At 42.3% G+C, this 21391-nt stretch overlaps 1 protein-coding gene across 5 annotated transcripts in view; it reads left to right on the forward strand.

Annotated features, from left to right (window-relative positions):
• AKAP9 (A-kinase anchoring protein 9) overlaps nucleotides 1–21391 on the forward strand; it is a 687299-nt gene that overhangs the window by 221523 nt on the left and 444385 nt on the right. For all 5 annotated transcript variants that reach the window (XM_029588843.1, XM_029588844.1, XM_029588845.1 and 2 more), the window contains 3 exons: nucleotides 6261–6348; nucleotides 6631–6996; nucleotides 17965–18327. In XM_029588843.1, the coding sequence (XP_029444703.1) occupies nucleotides 6261–6348; nucleotides 6631–6996; nucleotides 17965–18327 (817 nt within the window). The remainder of the gene's footprint in view (nucleotides 1–6260; nucleotides 6349–6630; nucleotides 6997–17964; nucleotides 18328–21391) is intronic.

Here is a 21391-nt window from a genome sequence, read left to right on the forward strand (position 1 = left end):
ACTTTGTATTATTGAGAATTATTTTTGTATTATTTACTGTTAGTTCCCTTTGGATACATTTCCTCCTGAATTTTATGTAAACAATATGCTTTATTTTTCACTATGCCAATGATCCTGTAACTTTGCTTCGCCTTACCTTATTGATCAATAGTTTCTGCTAGTTATCTCATATAATTCCTTGTTTTGCATATAGTTATAGTTACTGTTCCTTGTCTCATATAGTTATTGTTACTGTTCCATGTAAAGGCTTTGCCTAAAAGTTCCTAGTTATTTGTAAACCGATACGATGTGCAAACGGATGTCGGTATATAAAAAAATTCTAAATAAATAAATAAATAAAATCTGGGCAAATGCTAGGAAACTTTTGTCATCTAGTCTGAATTTATGACATATCTGAGCCGAAGGACAATAGCGTCCCTCTGGAGTATGTGTCCTATATTGCGTATTCCCGCCTGTTTCCAAGATTCGAATATGACTGATTGAGATCTGCTGGGAATAGCTTGTTGTTAAAAAGAGGCGATTTGGTAAAAATACAGGTAATCCCCTACTACTCGAGTTCCCCAAGATTTCCAGATTTTTAAGGTCGTTTGACGTGACCATGGAATGTATGTGGTGGTTTTCCAGGTGTGGTGAGGCTGCTAAATCATGGCCTCTAGGGGCATCTTACCCACCATTTCATTTTTTTTTAATAGAATTTCATTTAATAGAATTTATTAAACGCCCAACACAAAAAGGCCTGGGCGATATACATAAAAACATACATAATAATAAAAACAAACATTACACTTATAAATATCAGGTTCCATAGGAACCATACCAAATTATACCAAACAAACATACGGAGGTTATCCCTATTCACCATGGCCTGCTCTGCCCAGATCCATTGTTTAAATGTAAATTGTCTAGCTATAGCCACTATCGCTCGTAATTGTGAGGCCACATAATACTTTTGAATATTAGGGACTCCCATTCCGCCTGAAACCTTGGGAAGAAAAAGCGAGTGACGCGCCACCCTAGGAGGACATCAGCGCCAAATGTAGTCGAAAACTTTCTTTTGAATCTTGCGTAATAACGCAGGGGAGAGATGAACAGGTAGAGTGGTGAATGGGTAAAGCAATCTAGGGAGAATGTTCATCTTCACCGTGGCCATTCTTCCTAACTACAAAAAGGGCTTTTTGTACCATTTATCAAGGTCCCTGTCAATAGATTTGAGAAATGGAGTGTAATTTAAATCAAACAATTCCTCGAGTGAGGAGCTGATCCAGACACCTAAATATTTTAGTGATTTTTTTGCCCATTGAAAGGGCATTACTTGGCAATGTGTTGAACGTCTGCATTATGCAGGGTCAAGTTGAATAATTCTGAGTTTTCTAGGTTCACTTTGAATCCAGAAACTTGACTAAAAGAGGCTATTTCCTGGCATACCCCATCTAGAGAGGCTCTGGGATGAGCCAAAGTAAACATAATGTCATCAGCGAATAAAGACAATTTGAAGGAGTGACTTCCTATCGAGATTCCCTTAACAGTCATGGAGTTCCTAATGTGGGTGGCAAAGAGCTCTAAGAAGAGAGCAAAAAGCAACGGTGACAGAGGGCACCCTTGTCTTGTGCCTCTCTCATTTGCAAAAGTAGGCCCAAACCTCCCATTAACTCTCACTGAGGCTCTCAGTGCGTTGTATAGTTGTTGTAGCCATTGAATGAAAAAGCCTACAAAATTCATCACTCCCAGTGTGGAGAACAAAAACGCCAATGTACAAGATCAAATGCTTTTTCCGCACCTATAGATAATAATGCTGCTGACATCTGTTCTTGCTTCACCCACCAAATTAGATCAATAATCTTATGCACATTATCTGCAGCCATACGTTGGGGTATAAATCCCACTTGGTCCGTATGTACTAATTCCGGCATATATTTGTTTAATCTTATGGCTAATATTCTGGCCAATATTTTTAGATCTTGATTAATTAAAGAGATAGGCCGATAAGACCCACATATTGTGGGATCTCGACCTGGTTTTGGAAGGACCGCTATGCCAGCTGTGTTGGCATGTGGATGAAATTCCCCACCGTCTCTAATGGAATTAAAGAGATCTACCATAGGCCCCACTAGGGCATCAGTGAATGTCCTATAATATTCCCCTGTTGGTCCATCCAATCCTGGAGATTTGCCCTTTTTGAGGTACTTAATGACCTCTTTCACTTCCTCTTCCGTGATTGGCCTGTCTAAAAGCTGCTTTTGTTCTTCTGACAGAGATGGGAGGGTGACTGAGTTTAAATTTGTAATGTCCGCTGCCTTAATATTGGCATCTTTACTGTAAGGGTCTCATAGAAGTCCACAAAACATTGCCTAATTTCTGTGGGTTTGGTTGTGATATTGCCCCTTGAGTCTTTAACCTTGGTGATCATACTCTGTGCATTATGGGTCTTAAGAGTATGTGCTAGCAACTTGCCAGCTTTATCATCCCCCTCATAATGTGACTGTTTTAAGCTTTCGAGCTGTTGGGCGATCAATTTGTCATCCAATTGCTTCAGTTTTTCTCTAGTTTCAACTAGTTTACTATATGTTTTTGAGGACAAAGTCTGCATATACTGTTTGGCCAAAATGTCTATTTTAGTCTGAAGTGTTGTCCGAGTGGCTTCCCGCTCCTTTTTAAGTGCCGAAGCTCTGGAAATATATAAGCCTTGGACAACCGTTTTAGAGCATTCCCAGACTGTGCTAATTGGTACAGACGAGTTGCAATTAATATCAAAATATTCCATAATTTGTTTGTGTAATTGCTGTTTAAAGCAGTCATCTTTAAGTAGGACACTATTCAATCTCCAAAATCTTTGTCCCCCCCTACCTTATCTTTGGACGGTATCTCCATTCCCACCGCCCCATGATCTGACCAAGTAATTGAGTAGATATCTGTTCCCTGAATTCGAGGCATTAGACACTTGTCAATTAGAAATAAATCAAAGAAGTGAATAGGATTTATGAGGATGAGAAAAAAATGTATATAAGCGGGCTGTTGGATTATTATGCCTCCAAATGTCTATTAACTTCCATTTGTTTATTAAGGATGTCATCAATCTGCGGGTTGTAGTGCTTTGGCTGTGCACCCCTCCCATTGCACCCCCCCCCCCCTCCGAGTTATCCTTGATGGGATTTAGAGTTAAGTTAAGATCACCTCCCAGGATGATATGTCCCTCTCCCTCTTTATCGATTAATTTTTGTATCCGAGACCAGAATAAGGTTTGATTTTGAGTTGGGACATATACGGAAATCAAGGAGAAAATTTCTTGCCCAATTTTAAGTTTGAGAAACACATTAGAATCTCAAATGCCACATTGGCTGAAATTAGTATGCCTGTACCAGCATAGCGGGCTTTTGTGTTTGCTGCTGCTAGGTTAGATATGTGGGAATTCTTTGTACTTAAGGAGATGTTTGTGTCGCTTTTGTAGATGCTTTTCTTGGATAAAAGCAATATTGGCTTTTTGGGTTAATAATTTCCTACGTAGCAAGTGTCTTTTTCTGTGGGTGTTGAGACCCTTCACATTATGTGTTAAGAATTTCAACATACTGTGATAAGTTACATCCTTTTGCTAATGTTGTCATTATGGCAAGGTGGTAATTGCTCTGGCAGATGCACATTGAAACTGCTGATTGTATGTTCTCTGTCATTTTTTCAGAAGTAAGTTTTGTTACATTATACCATACCGTATTAGTATCAGGACCCCTCCAAAGATTTATCCTCCCGCATTACTGATCCGTATACCTTCCCTTATGGATCCCAGCTGTGGCGGGCTGAACTCCACTGACCAGATGGCCGCACGCCCCCCCCCCCCCCTCAATGTAAACATTTCCATTTGTTTATTAAGGACGTCAGCAAATGCAAAACTTTTGCCTACGTATCAACATGTGAATATATATAGATCTGACACCTGAAAAGAATCTGTCCACAATCAAAAGAAACTCTTATTCCTCCGAGTATCATAGATGGGCATGTAGCCTGAAAAACACCATTGTTAGGCATTGAAAGTTAAGTCAGTCCGGTGTTGGCTTCTCTTTTTGTGCTGCAGATTGCCTCGAGAATGCTCTCCTCTGAGTCCCTACACGTCTCCATGTTGCTTTGGCCTCTTCGTGGCGGTCTCTTTCAAGATGGCACTTTCAATTATTTTTGTCAATAAGGGCAATGACAAGATATGGTGATTAACTGCTGAACATAGTGAGTCAAGAGGACGTTTTTGTTGTGGGTGACTCCTCTTTCAAACTCCTGTTTTGAAATATTCCATAAGGATCTTTCCTCTCACCAGCTCTTTTCAATATCTATCTTTGGTCACTAATTGAAGTAATTAGGAAATCCAGGCTCAAATGTTTTGTCTCTGCCATGGACATTTTGGTCTTTGTCAGTGAGATCTAACAGAGATAACATCTGGCTTGCAGAGATATGGAAATAGGCCACCTCTAATAAATTCAAGCTCAATCTCAGCAAAATAGAGATAGTAACACTAAATATATCTCCTGTGCCCCTTGAGTTCAAACAATATACTGAAAATACTCTTCTCTAAAATCCGAAGTCCAAAGTCTGGGCTTCTTCCTGGATACCAAACTGAGCACAGAAGCACTGCCCTAAGTCATGGAAGGGCGGGTAATAAATATTTTAAATAAATAAAAATAAAATAAATTCAAATCACCTCAGTTTCCAGGAATGCTTTTTACCATTTTCAGCAACCAAAGAAGGTGACGTCTTACATGAATAGAAACAATATGGCCTCTCTGATATATGCTTTCTTCCTATCCCTACTAGATTACTGCAATATACTGTATGTAGGTCTTCCTAAAAACTTCTCAAATATCTATAGTTAGGGCAGAGCACTGTAACATGGTTATCTGACTGCATCTACAGGGACCACATTAATTCATTCTTCTGGGAACTACACTGGCTACCAATCCCCTAATTGGCTCAATTCAAAGTCTTCTGCCTTGCCTTCAAGATACTAAATGACCAGGGCCCAACCTATCTGAAAGATTGTCCATGTTCCTACAAACCCTCTTGCATTCTGTAATCCATAAGCATACCTTCTTGTTCATCCCAAGACTCTGGAACACTTTCCCAAAGGAGGCCAGGCTAGCCACTGACCTACTGACTTTTCATTGTAAGGTAAAGAGCTCTCTCTTCCACCATGCCTACCCTTGTTAGCTAGAAACATTGACTGCCTCCTTATCTTTAAACCCATTTATTGGAACAACCTCATGGTTGTCCTAGTATACCAAATTTCAGTGTCAAACCTCTGACTTCCGTCATCCCATTCACAACGGTCCCCAGCACACTGTTTTCTTCCTTCTGTTTAGGATTACTATGTATGTATTCCTTGTTTAGGCATTATATTTGTTTATTTTGTACTACTTATGTATGCATTTATATTAGGGTTAAGTACTATATCTTTTATGTTTATCTTTTATGAATGTAATTACTTGGTAATCTTGTACCTCACTCTAAGTACTCCAGTAAGAAAGTGAATAACAAATGTTTGTAATAAAATAAATCACCTCTCCCCTCTCCTGTTTAAGTTCTTGCCAGTGTAGAAACTGCACTGTTGACTGAGGATATTAGTTCATCTCTCAGATGAATGTCATCTCTCTTGTATAACTTTGTTTATGATTGCGTGCTATGGAAACATAGAAATGATGGTAGAAAAGGACCAAATGGTCCATCCAGTCTGCCCAGTAAGCTTTTGGTAGCTGTGCTGAGCTGTGTAGGTTACCCTATGCTTATATGTTTCCCAGACCATAAAAGTCAGGGCCCTCGTTGGTTGCTGTTTGAATCCAGTTTGCCATTACTCCCTCCCCCCATGCTTATCAGTTTCCCACATTAGCCCTTGTTGATTTTTGTTGAAGCCAATTCCCTATTATGCCTTACCATTGAAGCAGAGAACAATGTTTCAGTTGCATCAAACAGTCTTATTGGTTAAGGGTAGTAACCGCTGCATCAGCAAGTTACTCTCATACTTGTTTCCCCAGACCGTAATAGTCGGGGATCTCAGTTACTGAACAAATCCAATTCCTCTCTTCCCCCTGCCGTTGAAGCAGAGAGCGATGATGGAGTTGCATTAACAGTATCAAGGCTTATTGCTTCAGTTTCACTCTTTTTCAGCATTTTCCATTTTGCTAATTTGTAAGATTTGTCACTGGAGTCTACTCCAAAGGATGAACAATTGATGTCACTAGATCTGAATGTCCCAATTGATGTTTTCTTTGTTTCATTTAAACTTTTAGGAGACTAGCAGAGTCCCTAGTTAGTTCTGACCAGGAGAAAACTGAAAGTCCTGACAATATTTATACATCAAGTGAAGATGTGTTAGAGGTAATGTATCAAATTCATTTTGAATATGGTCTTGTTTTGGTTTTCTAATCTCAGGGGAGGTAAAACTATGTAACAACCATATGGCCAGTGAATCAAACAAAACTATTTTTGACAAATTAAGCTCCTAGTGTTCAGGACAATTTTCACTTTTTTTTTCTCAAAACTTTACGGCATATGTTAAATTTGTGAAACAGTGATAATCTGTAATTTTAACATTTTGGAACTGTAGTCTAGAATGTAACAGATTATTTCAAACCTTTATTCATACTTTCTTATTTTCAGCTTGATGAGATGAAATTAGTTGAAGCAGGTCCAGTAAAGAGCCAAAGTGGTCCCATCCAACAGCTACAAACTCTGAGGCAGGTTTTACATACCAAATACACAGAAGAAGTAAATGCATTGAAGAAACAGCACAGCGAAGAATTAGAACAGCTTATAGCTAACCTTAAAGAACTTCACAGTCTTGAAAATGCAGCACTAAGAGAAGAGATTGTTCAACTGACAAAATACAAGCAAGAAAACTTGAATGGAGCCTTCAGAACAGCTTCTTTACTCTTGGCTGGTGACCTAGAAGAAAAAGAACATATGGACATTGTTCAGTTGTTGGAAAAACGTTATCAAGAAAAAGTAGAAGAGGAAATAGCCAAGGTAAACCTATATAATGTTTTAGTCCTTTTGTCACTTTAACAATTACTAAACCATAAATAGCCTTTAACAGTTGGTTCTTAATTGAAGCAGGATAGATTTCTAAATCCTACAAAATAAATATATGTGAGGGCAATATTCAAAGAAGTCTCCCATGGCTAACTTATCCAGCTAAAATTGGCTGGATATGTTAGCCTAGATATTCAGTAGGATAAACGTGTTCTTGAATATCCCTGAATAAAGTTAACCAGGCAAGTCTGTCTAGATAATTTTGTAACCTAACAGCCTAGATTTTGAATATCGCCAGTTAGGTTGCAAAGTTATCCAGGTAGGTATACTTGGCTAAATGTAACTTAACAGGCGACATTCCAGAAATATCACTGGTTATTTAATAGTTACCAAAAAATAAAAAATATATACTATGAGGGCCTCGCAGCTTGAGTCTATGCACCCCACCCCAAAGATCTGAGCCCACCTCCCCTGTTGAGCATCCCAAAATGATAAAGTTGCGGGCTTCTAGGCCCAGTAAGCCTTCCACCCCATCCCCACCCAAAGTTTAAAAAATAACTAGGTATTGAATGGGCCACTGCAGTTTGAATCCTCCTACCACCCCTGCCAAATGCAATCTTACCATCCCATCTCACCCGCACTCTCCCAAATCTTGAATGCCAGTCAGGTGCTTAGATTGTGTATCTGGCTCTTGGCCCATCCTGCATTGCTCTGAGAGGCATGCTGGTTACTTGCATGATCAGCATGGTTGTTAGAGCAACATAGGGTAAGATGTTATTATTATATTATTTTACACTATCGTTACATGTTTGAATTAATAACCTGTCCTTTCTCTTCTCTCTCCGCCAAGTTCTAATCTCCCTGTTATTTGTAACTGCCTTTTTCCGCACCATTGTTTTAGTTTTGTTTACGATGCACACTTGTTTTAATGTGAACCAGCATGATGGGACTGCGTTCTCGAATGCCGGTATATAAAAACCCTAAATAAATAAATAAAAATGTACTGGGAGTCAGACACATGATCCGCACTTCTGGCTGGCATTCAGTGTTTGGGGAAGCGGGGGGTACAGGTAGAATGGGATGCTAAGATTGCATTTGGGGGGCATGAGAAGGGAGGGTTCAAACTGAAGCAGCCTGTTCAATATTTATTTTTTTTAACTTGGGGGGAGAGCAGAAGACTTATTTGGTCTAGAGACCCACAACTTTATCATTTTAGGGGTCTCAGTTTGGAAGGGGGAGCTCTGTGGGGTTGGATTGGGAATGATATGTAGTGTAAATCAAGGCACTGCACCGTGCGTCTGTGGGCAGTTTTCCAGACTAACATATATTGGAACAGCAATGCTCTTTTAAGCCAAATCCCCAGTAGGCCTGTTTTGTAGTTACAAGTTTGGTGTGTGCACATACAGCGGTCTCGGTTGTAGTGTACACCAAGGCACTGCACCGTGCGTCTGATTGCAGTTTTCCAGACTCACATATATTGGGACCGAGGTGTTCAGTCACCAATAAAGAAATAATTATTTTAGTTTGTAATCCCTAGTAGGCAGTGACATTAAATCCATGATGTCAGGGAAAGGTAGACGTGGTCGAGTGATTGGGACTGGCAGAGGAGGCACTTCAAAAGGCAGTGACAGTCCCCCATTAAAGCTAAAAAGGGAGCTGTTCCAATCTAAAATCTCTGGAGGGGCAGGCAGTTCCATCCAGACAAAACTGAAATTTAAAGATGATGCACCGCCACCACCTGTTTCTGACCCTGTAGTTTTGGAGGTGAGGGAAGGGGAGGCTGAGTCATGAAAGACAAAAGGGCGAGACCCAAAAGCAGCAGTGCGACAGCAGACTTGACTTAGCATTGAAAATGTAGCGCAGGCACTGTTTGCTTCTGATTCCGATGAAGAATCATCTTGTGTGAGATTCTCATCATCAGAAATGGAAGAAGAAATAGCTGAAGAAGGTTTAGGAGGATTAGTTAGTTCTGTCTTGGCCTCCACTTCAGTGCTGTGGGGGAGAGATGAAATTGATGATGATGAGGAGGAAGAGCAGTCAGCACAGGCACAGAGTGTGACTGATGCCCCTGGCATTGCTTCTAAGGGTGCACCCACTACTTCAACTCCAGTGCCAGCACCCACCCCGAATGCTATAGAGAAGGGATCACGAAAGAAATCTGCGATCTGGAGCTACTTTAAAGTGACGGAGGACCCGCGTTTTGCTCAGTGTAATTATTTTGCCAGGACATCAAACTAATTTTGGCATGATGCATCATATGCAAAAGCAACACCCAACAGTACTGCCATCTGGGGATGGTGGCAGTACCAGTCAGGGGACCCCTTTTTCCAGGCAGCGTAAAGTGGTTGAAAAGGAGCAGAGTCACCCCACGCCCTCAGCCCCTTCTAGCAGTCAGGTGGCAGGCCAGCAGCCCCCTGTCATGTGTCAGAAGTGACAACCCACCATGGAGGAAATGGGGTGGTGTTCGGTAACGCTATCCCAGGGAGGGAGGCAGGCAGCCTCAAAAGTTGTAACCCTTGCGGGTACTGGATAATGTGGGTTTCAAGCATTTGCTGAAGGTCCCCTCCAGAACCACATTTAGCAGAAAGGTCATCCCCATCCTGTACAACCAGTGTCTCAGTCGCTTCCAAGCGCTGCTAGCTAAGGCACAGGGGAGTATGCATTTCACCTGCAATATCTGGACCGCCATGAATGCTGCACACTCTTACCTCTCCCTGACAGCACACTGGTGGGACTTGGCTGTGGCAGGGGCAGGCAGCAGCTATATTAGTGAACAAGTAGCAGTGTGGAGGTGGGCTTTACTGCACACCCACCTGACGGACGAGGCCCATACCTCAGCCAGTATTCTAGCATGCATCAGACAGATGTTGGCGGGCTGGCAGCTATACCAGTGAGACAGGAATCTTCAGGCAGGGTTCTTTGTCACAGAAAATGGTGCAAACATGGTAAAGGCAATATGCGATGGGTGCTTTCAGAACATCCGATGTTTTGCACACACTCTGCACCTGGTAGTGAAGTCAGCTCTGGGGTTGGAGTCCAGTTACCAAGAGAATGAATACCTGCATACGTTAAAATACAAGAGCAGGAACATAGCAGCGTACTTCCACAGAAGTGTTTAGGCGGGGCAGGTTCTCCGACAAAAGCAGACTGATTTGGAGATGCCTCACAAGCGTCTCATTCAAGACATTGGCATGCGGTGGAATTCCACCTATATGATGCTGCAGAGGTTAGTCGAGCAGCAGACACCCCTTCATGACCTTTCTCTGGAAATGGAGATAGGTGTGCATAGTCCCCTAGGGCATCATGATTGGTTAGTCATGAGTCAGCTGGTAAAAATCCTGCAGCCCTTCAAGGATGCCACGGAGGAGCTGAGTTCTAGAAGTGCCACCTTGGCTGACATCATCCCTATAGTTAATTTTCTGGAGGAAAATTTGGAGGGCTTTAAACAGGAAGAGGGAATGACAGCAGAGGTGCTGCATTGTCTGGACTTTTTGCAGAAGCAGGTGCAAGAGAGATTAAGATCTTTAACAAAAGACCACACATACATGCTCTCCACAGTCTGTGATCCCCATGTGAAAGGGAAACTCGCCCTACAGTCCGATTGTCTCACATTTGTGAAGGACCTGCTGTTAGTAAAAGTCCGTGAACAGGAGCGCCCATAGGCAGAGACAGATTAGGCATGAAGCAGAGGAGGAAACAGCGGGCACTTCAGAGAGTAGTGCTAGCCCATGCAGGAGCAGCACTCTGTCAGCGACAGCTAGTACTTCCTCCTTCACTTCAGTACGCCAAAGCCATGTTGCCCATAAACAAGCATCTGTTCTGGAATGGGCTAGAGCGAAAGCAGCTAGCAAGAAGGACTCTCAGCCCACCCAAGCAAGGGAGACACCAGCACAAATGTCAGTGACATGGTATCGCAGAGCCCATAGAGGACATGCAGACAGATCCGCTGGCATATTGGGCACAGAAGTCCACTGTCTGGCCACACCTAACCAATGTGGTTCAATGATATCTGTCATGTCCACCAACCAGTGTGCCCAGTGAACATGTATTTTCAATGACAGGGGATATCATGAGCCCTCACGCTCAAGGCTGGCAACAGAGTTGATGGAAATGCTAGTATTTTTGAAAATAAACATGCCTTTGCTTGGGTTTCCAAATTTTCCCTGTGAATGGCAAGAAGAATAAAAGCAATTTAAAGCCTTAGAGCAGCTCCAACTGCCTCATATGCTCCAGATAATATCAGCACATGTACCTGACCTCAACCGCTGTGCCTGTCTGTCCACTGACCAGCCCTTATGTCACTACAAGGGGCTGACTTCAAACGCTGTGCCTGCCCATCCAGCCCTTATGTCACTACAAGGGCCTGACCTCAAATGCTGTGCCTGTCTGAGTTTAGTTCTAATATTTCTAATTTCAGTTTCATGTATTTGTGCATCACTTCTTTACAGAATATTCTTTTTCCTGTTTTGCAACATTTGGAATGTAAGAACATAAAAAGCTGACTTAAGATGTTTGGAGCTTGCATATTTCATATGCTCAATAGTTTTCATGACCTTCATATTATGGGCCATTTTCCCTAAATCTTTCTTAGGTGCCAACATTAATGTTTCTAGTACTATAGAAAACTGGTAATAGTTGTACTCTAGTTCATCCTCTGTGTTCCTATAGTTTACAGAGGCACTGTGTAGGGTACAAAGTCAACATAGGTTGATATTGTAGATTTGGATTTGAGTAGCAGTTTTCTTATTTCTGAGAGCTCTTCAAGTTCCTTTGTCATCAGCTGAAGTGCATAAACAGTTAATAGCTTCTGGGTATTCACTAGATGCCAACAGAACCACCACACTTTCGGGGCAAACACATTCTAGGGAGCCCTTTCCTGCGCAAAGGAAAGGGGACTCTACCCTGGGCCAGCCTGTCTTGCCCCTATCAAAACCACAGGGACCTGACTACCTCAGCTCTGCCAGCTTGTCTTGCCCCTATCAACTTTCTGCCACTTTACCTTGCTGCCATACACCAGACGACTCACTCTACTCCCTGTGGTGTTCTTGCCACCATCATGGTTCCTCAGTGTGTTAGTGCTAGTCTTTCTGCTGCTTTGTCCCTTTATCGGCACCTTGTGGTTTTTTCTGACACTCTTTCTCCTTGCTATGTTCCCCCTTCATTGTGCTATTGGATGTTGATGCCACTTGTCTTGCCACTGCCTGTCGTGCTGCCTTCTAGGGTTCATGCAACTGTTATCGGTGCTCTCTTTTGAAGCTGTGGTGTGTTTTTTGACACTCTCGCTGCTGCTTTGCACCTCTGTTAAAGCACTTTTGCCACTCCTGGTACTCCTTTGCCCCTTTATTTATTTATTTATTTATTTATTTATTAATTTATTTATTTATTTATTTAGCATTCGTTTATATACCTCGGTATAGCAGACATTGCCTTCACTCCTTAGTTTATTCATGCCACTTTGGTGCCACTTTGCCACAGTCTAAGTAACTTGGAGCTCTTTTCTCGTTCTGATGATTTCTCCCCAGAAGTTTCATCAGAATTGATAAGAAAACCCCAAATCTGCAGCCAAAAATAGGCTGCAACTACTTCCCCCATTGACTTTAATGGGAACCGGAAAACGAATAAAACTAATCAACAAATTGGTTTTTCCTCCTATGAAACTAATGCAACGAATTTGGGTTCCAGCAAAACGAAAAATGAATCGAAACAAATTTTTTCCTTCTGCACATCCCTAATAGGTATATATATATATATATCACAAACATTGTGGCCTATGAAATGCTATATATATATATATATATATATATATATATATATATATACACACACCTATTAGGGATGTGCAGAAGGAAAAAAAATTGTTTCAATTCGTTTTTCGTTTTCATAGGCCAAAATTTTTGTGATAGTTTTTATATTATTATTTTAGCTTTTTTCTGTAGTGTTCTAAACCAGGACACTGCACAAGTTAAATACAGTGTAATGAATCTCTGCCTCTGAGAATTTGCAATATAAGTGCATACCTGAAGCAGGTGTCTTTGCTTTATTCCATATTAATATGCACAAGTAATCACTTGGGTGCTGTTTTAAGAATTAGATGTTCTGTGTTTTAAAATCTTTCACATCACTATTATAAACCTTTGTACAGGAGAAAAGTAATTTAGAAGAGAGACTTCTGCAGGTAAAGTACTGCTTTACCCATAGAAATGAACTTTTAGAAAATTGCATGACCAATATATATGTAAACATATGTCCATTCACACTGTGCATACCGTTACATGCATAACGGAGAGGCATTCCAGGGAGTTGTCTAGATGGGGTTGGGATTTATGAACATACTTTTTGATTTTAGGTGCAGTTATGTGCAGGTAGCATATTTACTTTGAAAATTGGTGTAACTTGGGAACGTAATAGGCTGTAAATGTGTCCTGTTATAAAATTACCTCCCTAGTCTTCGTCATCTGATTTTTCTGAAAGGTTTATTTGATTGCAGTGGGTCTGGAAGGCTTAGTTGAACATTTTGGTTACTTGGCTTACTGTTTCAGTCTTTGTTCTGCAGAAAATAGAAATAGTTATGTTTGTTTTTTGACATCTAGTTTGAATATGCACTCAGCAAAGCATGCTTTTGCCCCCATTTTCATTTTGTTAAGGTCAGTGTATGACTAAGTATTTAGTTTTAGAAAATTAATATGATTATGAAATCTTTTCTTTGGATTTCAAGCCCTTTTAGGGGCCGATGCAATACGACGCACAGTAAAACAGGTGCTCGTAATGAACGCCCGATTTCCTAACATGCACACAAACATTCATTTACATGTGATGAGTACTATTAGCTATGCGTGAATTTGGATATGTGTTTTGGGCGCATTAATCCCGCTTATTGCATTGAGAGTAAGCCTGGCACCTCCAAAACGCGTGTCCAATCGCTTGATAAGCTGTGCGCTAGGCTGAGCACACTTTATTGCATCGGCCCCTTAGTTTGTATCTATTTACAGTTTTTAATCCAACTTTCACTTCATTAAGGGGGCAGTAATCAAACTACCCACATTGGTGCAAACTCTGTGGGTAGGTTTTACTTGTTAGGTATGTACCAATAATCAGAGAAATACTGTGCAGGTAGTTTGGCTTTGTTTATTGCTCCAGGAAAACTTATCCACAGAGATTTATGTCTGCTTTTTCAGTGGAAGAATTTTCTGTCAGAAACAGGGCATATAGATGTAGATTTTAAAAGTGTTTCTCACACAAAACAGCCACATATGCACGTATGCAGGCCGTGGGTGAGCAATGCAGATTTTAAGAAGCTGCAAAGTACATGTATACATACCCGGGGTGCAGGAAAATGGACAGGGCGTGGGTGTTCTGGGATGGGGCCAAGACTTATGTCCGTAAGTCCATATTTTAAAAAAGCTGACCATGGCGCACATTGGCATGTTATCCGTGTAACTTTACTGCTGGTCCTGATGAAGAGCAAGTCTAGAGATCTTGAATTTTAGGGCTTTTAGCACAGCATGAGGGTTCAGGGTCAGGCAGGGGGCTTGCAAGATGAAGAGCTAGAGAAGTCTTGAAGACTTCAATATAAATTGGGCAACTAATTGGAAAAACTGTTTTTGACCTCGCGCGAGTATGTTTTAAAATACACCTGCTTATGCGTGTAAAATCCACTAAAGCCCTAGCCAAAATAATGGCGGGACGTTTGCTTGAGCCACCTCTTAAGATTACGCGCACACAAACATGGAAAGTTATTTTCATTGGCATGTGTGTACTTGGCGCGGACAATATAAAATTGCAATGTATCTCTGCTCGCGCACCGATACACGCGTTTATGGGTGCACACACGTTCCTTTTAAAATAACCCTGATAGTTTTGATTATACAAAACTATGCATGTTGCTGTGTAGCCTGGCCTGTCCCCAAGCTGGAATGCCTCTGCAGTATGTGAATAAAAGTATCTGTTGTGTTGGACAGCTTGCAAACTTTTACGCTCCTACAGGTTGGACAACTACTACTACTACTACTACTACTACTCTACTACTACTCTTTTTGGGCATTTAAAAGTTGTATGTAAACCGGATTGATTTGTAGTTCCTACAAGAACTTCGATCTATAAAAATTAAAAATAAATAAATAAATAAATATTCAAAGAGCCATTTCTGTAAGTAAAACACTGTTTTACCCATGGACATGCCTTTGAATATTGACCTCAAGTAATCAGATAGAATGCAGCTCATTGCTCATTTATGAGAAAGTATAATTTAAATTGTTCTGGGTGCACTTGAGATGCATTTTGTGTGGCTTTCACAGATTACACAGTCTAATTGACATTGCACACATGGCAGTAGAAATTACAGATTAAGTTATATTGGTTTAGATGTATAATAGTGAGAGTATTTCTTGTGAGTAAATCAGGACTGTAATGGTGATAAAAACAGTCTCTCTTCTTGCGTATTAAGAATGCCAAGAAAAAAATAATTCACAGGTAATGCCTTCACTAAATTAAATGGTAAAAGAGCTTAGTATGTTATATCTTAAAAAAAAACCAAAAACTCCCAGTTATAGTTTGTTTGCATTTGTAATTGATCCTCTTAACATTTATTTATTATTTATTTCCACAATTTCTACTCCGCTGATCCACCAGTCTTAGTGGATTACAGTAAAGCATAGCAAAACCTTACGCAACACAAAACATAAACATGCCAAAACAACTAAAAAGCAACATTGCTATACATCTCTTGGGGAAAATAAAAAAAACAAAAACATGGCTTAACAAGATTGAGCAATATTCAGTCTGGGAAGGCTAGAGAAAGATATGTCTTTTAGTTCTTCTAAACTGAGAAACATCTTTTACCATCTTCATTCGAAGGTTAAAATTAGGGATTTGGGCTGAAAATGAGATTTTGGACTCATTGTTTTCTGCTATCTAAATTGAGGACTCCAGGTTTTTGTAGCCCTGTATTTTTAGGTTTTTATAGTAGTTAGGAGGAATACTGTAATTAAAATTAAGTTATTTAATGCATTTGCAAGAAAAAGAAAACTTTCTTAGGCATAGTAAACAAAGATTCCTGGAAACTGAATCAGTCTCTTAGGTCCGGGAGCTGCCGCTGCCACCAATACATCTCAGGGATTCCAAGAAGACATGGCCACCCCTCTTGACTCCCAGCAGGTGTTGGTATTGGTAATCTTGGAAGAGGAGCTGGACATGAAGATCCAGCAGGCTTTGGACAAGGCTATATGGAGCATTGATGCACTAGTGTCAAGGGCATCGGTGTTGATGAAGACCGATGTCAAACCAATACTGGAGTCTCTACAGTTGTCCAGCAGCTTGGTGCTGATGTCTGTTCCTGGAGCGGAATCGACATTGATTTCCGCTGCTCCGATGGTGATCTCTAGCCCATCAGGGGAGGAAACCTCAAGACGCAGATGTTCCTCAGGGTCTAGACCCTAGCAGACAAGTGATTTCTTCTCTGAGGCCTTGTATGCTATCTGAGCGAGATTTGGGTCCTCATCTCCATCCTACCAGTCGGGCTCAGATTCAGAATACTCTTGGAGATAAGACTATGGATCTGGAGATTTCACTGATCACAAGGAATTGGTAGGTCTCCCTTCCAACCCTTCTGTTCTCAGAAAAGGTGAAAGTCTCTGCCTCAGGACTTCCCCTTTGCTGGTTTTATCCAGAGAATGGGTGAAGTCATCCCAGTTACTTTGCAGAAGGTGAACGAGTCCAAGAACAAGATGCTGGACAATCCGCCACTTTGTGAAGTTTCCTAAAGAGATTATGGCAATCCCAGTGCATAAGAACCTTTAGGAGGTATAGATGAGGATGTGGCAGAGCCCGCTCTCTGTGGCTTCCATAAATAAGAAAGCAGATGCGCGATATCGTGTTCAGAAAACTTTTGGATTTGAAAAGCAACAGCTATTACACCAATTTGTAGTAGTCAAAGCCATTCTCAAGAGAGCCAGGAGGACAAGAATATATTCCTGAGGAGGGATTCTAGAACCCTGGACACTCTTAGGAGAAAAGCATAGCTCCCTGGAAAACCTAATGCCTTCATAGCATCCTATCAACTCTTTATGGGTTTACATAAGCAGGACATTCTGAAGCAGTTGCCTACTTCTGATCACTGGTGGACAAGGGAATGAAGTGTGAAAATCACTGGTCAGGTCAACCTTTGATGGTTTCAAGATAGCAGTAATAGTCTCTGCTGTGGGGTTTACTGCCCGCAGACTTGCCTGGCAGTGGGCCTCAGACCATCAGGAAAGATTTGCTGATGTTCCATGCACTGGACATAATCTCTTTGGAGATAGGGTTAAGGAAGCAGTGGCACAGATCAAAGAACACTGTGCAGGGCTTCAGCAACTCTCCATGGCCATGCCAGACCCACCCTCCTCAGTTAGAAGGTATCCGAGCATGGGGTCAAGGTGACATTTCATGGCAGCCAAGGAGGCATGTTCCTTCGCCTCTTTAGTCCCATCAACAGCTAGATCCTTCAAAACCACCCCAGGCAACAGAGTCCCCAAGTCACAGCCAGCATTCCATCCAAAATCTGGGATGGGGTTTGACTGGATCGCAGAGAGCATAGCCCAGATCCCAGTGCCTGTGCCAGAAGATCTTCCTGTCGGGGGACATGCTGAGTGTTTACATAAACTGATGGCCCAGTAAAATTTTGGACATTTTGGATCTCAGCATAATCGGAAATATGGGGTAAGGATTACACTTAGTGGATGTCCCCTTAATCATTCACTAAACCCCTCTTGGGGAACATCTCGGCAACAGGAACTGCTGAAACACTGTTATTGACAGGAAGAGTTTAAGCAACTAGTACTAATTTAGTTTTAGTTTAGTTTTGTTATTGATTGAAGGTAAACTGTTATATTTCTAAGGTTCTGTTAATAACTTCATAGTGATTACTCTGCTATGTATATAGATATAAAAGTAAACCTGTATTAAATGACCTTGTTTTCATCTTTTCAGGTAATTGTGGAATTGTCAGTAGCATTTGCCCAACAGACTGAACTGGCAAGGATTGCTAGGCAGAAGGAAAATGTTGATGATGGAAAGAAATGTGGAAAGAATGAACAAGACCAGAAAAATATAGAAGACAAAAATATTACAGGTCAAAATACGTTACTTGAGAAAGTGCTTAAAAAGAAGCGAGACAAGCATGTATCTACTGAGCAACAGCCTAGTGAACCAGGATGTGTTGAACAGCTTGTAGAGCAAGCAGTGTTTCAGTCAAATGAACCACATCCTGAGCAGTTGCTGAGCCATAGTGACCAAGATCTAATGAGCTCAGTAGAATCATTTTCCAAGGACAAGTTTATTTTGAACAATACAGTAAGTATTAATATTATCTCTCAAATACTGGTAAGGTTAGTGTAAAACATTTTAAAAAGGAATTTTTCTCACACATCCAATTTGTTCTATATATCCAGAAAAATAAATTTTTTGAATATTATTCGCTCAGTTCTTGTAGCCATTTTGATCCTGGAGAAAACTAGAGTCTAAGTAAGCAATGATACATTATTTTATTACTTCAGTTTTTGACCCTGCTCCTTTGGGATTCCAGCTCAGTCAAAACCAAACTCTGCTGGGCTATGGTGTTATGAGTACCTGAATTTAATCCACTTTTAAGGGTCATGTAGCCTGACCATCACTTCAGCAGTTTTGGGATATAAGGCTTGCAGGCTGTGATTGTTTCTGGAACCTGGCATATGCATATAAAGGGGTAGATTTTAAAAGGTGCGCACGCAAGTTATAAAATCGGGGGTCGGCGCATGCAAGGGGGTGCACAGTTGTGCACCTTGCGCGCGCCGAGCCCACACCGAGCCATGCTGCCTTCCCCCATTCCCTACCCCTTCCTCTACCTCCCCCGCCCTTTCCCCCCTACCTTTGTCTTTTTTTATTTTTCTCCTTCTTTTAAAACATTCTTCAGCCCTGGGGCTGAAGTAAGTTGTGCGCGCCGACCGACTGCCAGTGCGTGATCCCCAGCACAGCAGCAAATGGCCGCTGTGCCAGGAGCCTCTGGCCCCACCCCTGCCCCACCCCCTTCCCCCCGCCCCTTTAGTAAAACCCTGGGACTTACACGCGTCGCCAGGCCTTTTGAAAATAGGCCCGGCATGCGTAAGCCCGGTTACGCGCGTAAATCTTCCAAAAATCCGGCCCATAGAGTCTGACCATGTGACACCGTTTAGGGACCAACAGAAAAGATGGTATAGTACATGAGCATTTGAAACCAAGCAGACTCCTTTTCAGATGAATATTATTGCAAATGTATCTTCAAGGTAGGGAAAATCAATATATTGGGATGAAACACATTTTAATATATTAGGTGTGTGTGTATGTATATATATATATATATATATATATATATATATATGACGCAGATCACATGACCCATCAGCATGGTTCACCATAGCTGCTTACTATCAGAGAACGTTTTAATAAATCTAACTGTATATATATATATATATATATATATATATATATATATAACTGTATCAGAGAATGTTTTAATAAATCTAACTGTATATATATATACCGTATTTTCCGGCGTATAAGACGACTTTTTAACCCAAGAAAATCTTCTCAAAAGTCGGGGGTCGTCTTATACGCCGGGCACACCTGCTCTCTGACCAGTTTCTCTCAATCACACACACATGCTCTCAATCAAATGCATTCTCTCACTTACACACAGGCTGGCTGTCTCTCTCTCTCTTTCTTTCACCCCCCCCCCCCCCCCCCCCCCCCGAGCACAAATAGTAGCTGCAGCAGCAGCTTCCTCCTCCAGCCCCCGCAGGCCAAGAAAGAAGAAACCCATCGGCCGCGGGAGGCTCATGCTGCTGTCTCCTTTCCCGATTACCAGCTCCTTCGACTGCTCGGGGCCGATGCTGCTATCTTTTCATGCGGCACGGCTTTCTCCTTCCCGCGCACCGCACTGCCGTTGCCGCTGGGCTAAAAGCACGTTCAAGCCCAGCGGGAACGGCAGCGGTGCAAAAAAAAAAAAAAGCTGTGGCATCCGCGGCTGGCCTTGTCTTCTTCCCGCCCCCCCCCCCTTTGAACCGGAACAGGAAGTGATGCGCGGGAAGAAAGAGCCGTGCCGCGTGAAAAAAATAGCAGCGGCGCAGCAGCAGCGGCCCCCGAGCAGTCGAAGGAGCTGGTAATCGGGAAAGGAGACAGCAGCGTGAGCATCCCGCGGCCGATGGGTTTCTTCTTTCTTGGCCTGCGGGGGCTGGAGGAGGAAGCTGCTGCAGCTACTATTTGTGCTGGGGGGGGGGCGTGGAAGTGAGAGAGAGAGAGAAGCAGCCACCCTGCCTGTGTGTAAGTGAGAGAGAGAGAGAAGCAGCCAGCCTGTGTGTAAGTGAGAGAGAGAGAGAGAGAGAGAGAGAAGCAGCCAGCCTGTGTGTAAGTGAGAGAGAGAGAGAGAGAGAGAAGCAGCCAGCCTGTGTGTAAGGGAGAGAGAGAGAGAGAAGCAGCCAGCCTGTGTGTAAGGGAGAGAGAGAGAGAGAGAGAGAGAGAAGCAGCCAGCCTGTGTGTAAGTGAGAGAGAGAGAGAGAAAGAAGCAGCCACCCTGCCTGTGTGTAAGTGAGAGAGAGAAGCAGCCAGCCTGTGTGTAAGTGAGAGAGAGAGAAGCAGCCAGCCTGTGTGTAAGTGAGAGAGAGAGAGAGAGAGAGAGAGAAGCAGCCAGCCTGTGTGTAAGTGAGAGAGAGAGAGAGAAGCAGCCAGCCTGTGTGTAAGTGAGAGAGAGAGAAGCAGCCAGCCTGTGTGTAAGTGAGAGAATGCATTTGATTGAGAGCATGTGTGTGATTGAGAGAAACTGGTCAGCGAGCTCATGTGTGTGAGAGACAATGAAAGTGACTGCTCAGAGAGATGACTGATGTGAGTGTGAGAGAGAGAAAAAGCATGGAAGTGAGAAATCTGGGTATGTGAGAAAGCATGGGAGTAAGAAGCCTGATTATGTGAGAGAGAGCATGGGAGAGGGAGGACTGGCTGTGTGTGTGTGTGTGTGTGCGCGCGTGCATGAGAGAGAGACTGGTTGATAAGGTGACGGTGTGTGTGAGAGAAAGAGACTGCTGTGTGTGAATGTGAGAGAAAGAATGTGATTCAGGGAATGAGAAGCCAGTGCACGTGGAGAGTGAGCATGGAAATGAGAGAGAGACTGGTGTGTGTGTGTGTGAGACAGAGAAAGTGATTATGAGAGCGAGAAGCCCGTATATGTACGGTAAGCAGAACACGGGAGTGGGAAGCCTGTGTGTGTGTATGGCATGAGAGAAACTGTTCAGGAAGGTGTCTGGTGTGTGTGTCAAAGACTGTTTGGGAAATGATTGGTGCGTGAGAGACAGAAACTGGTCATGGGGGCATGACTGGTATGGTGTGTGTGTGAGAGACATGGGCCCTAAGG

This window comes from Rhinatrema bivittatum, chromosome 2, assembly GCF_901001135.1.
Source record: "Rhinatrema bivittatum chromosome 2, aRhiBiv1.1, whole genome shotgun sequence".
In the NCBI taxonomy this organism is placed as follows: Eukaryota; Metazoa; Chordata; class Amphibia; order Gymnophiona; family Rhinatrematidae; genus Rhinatrema; species Rhinatrema bivittatum.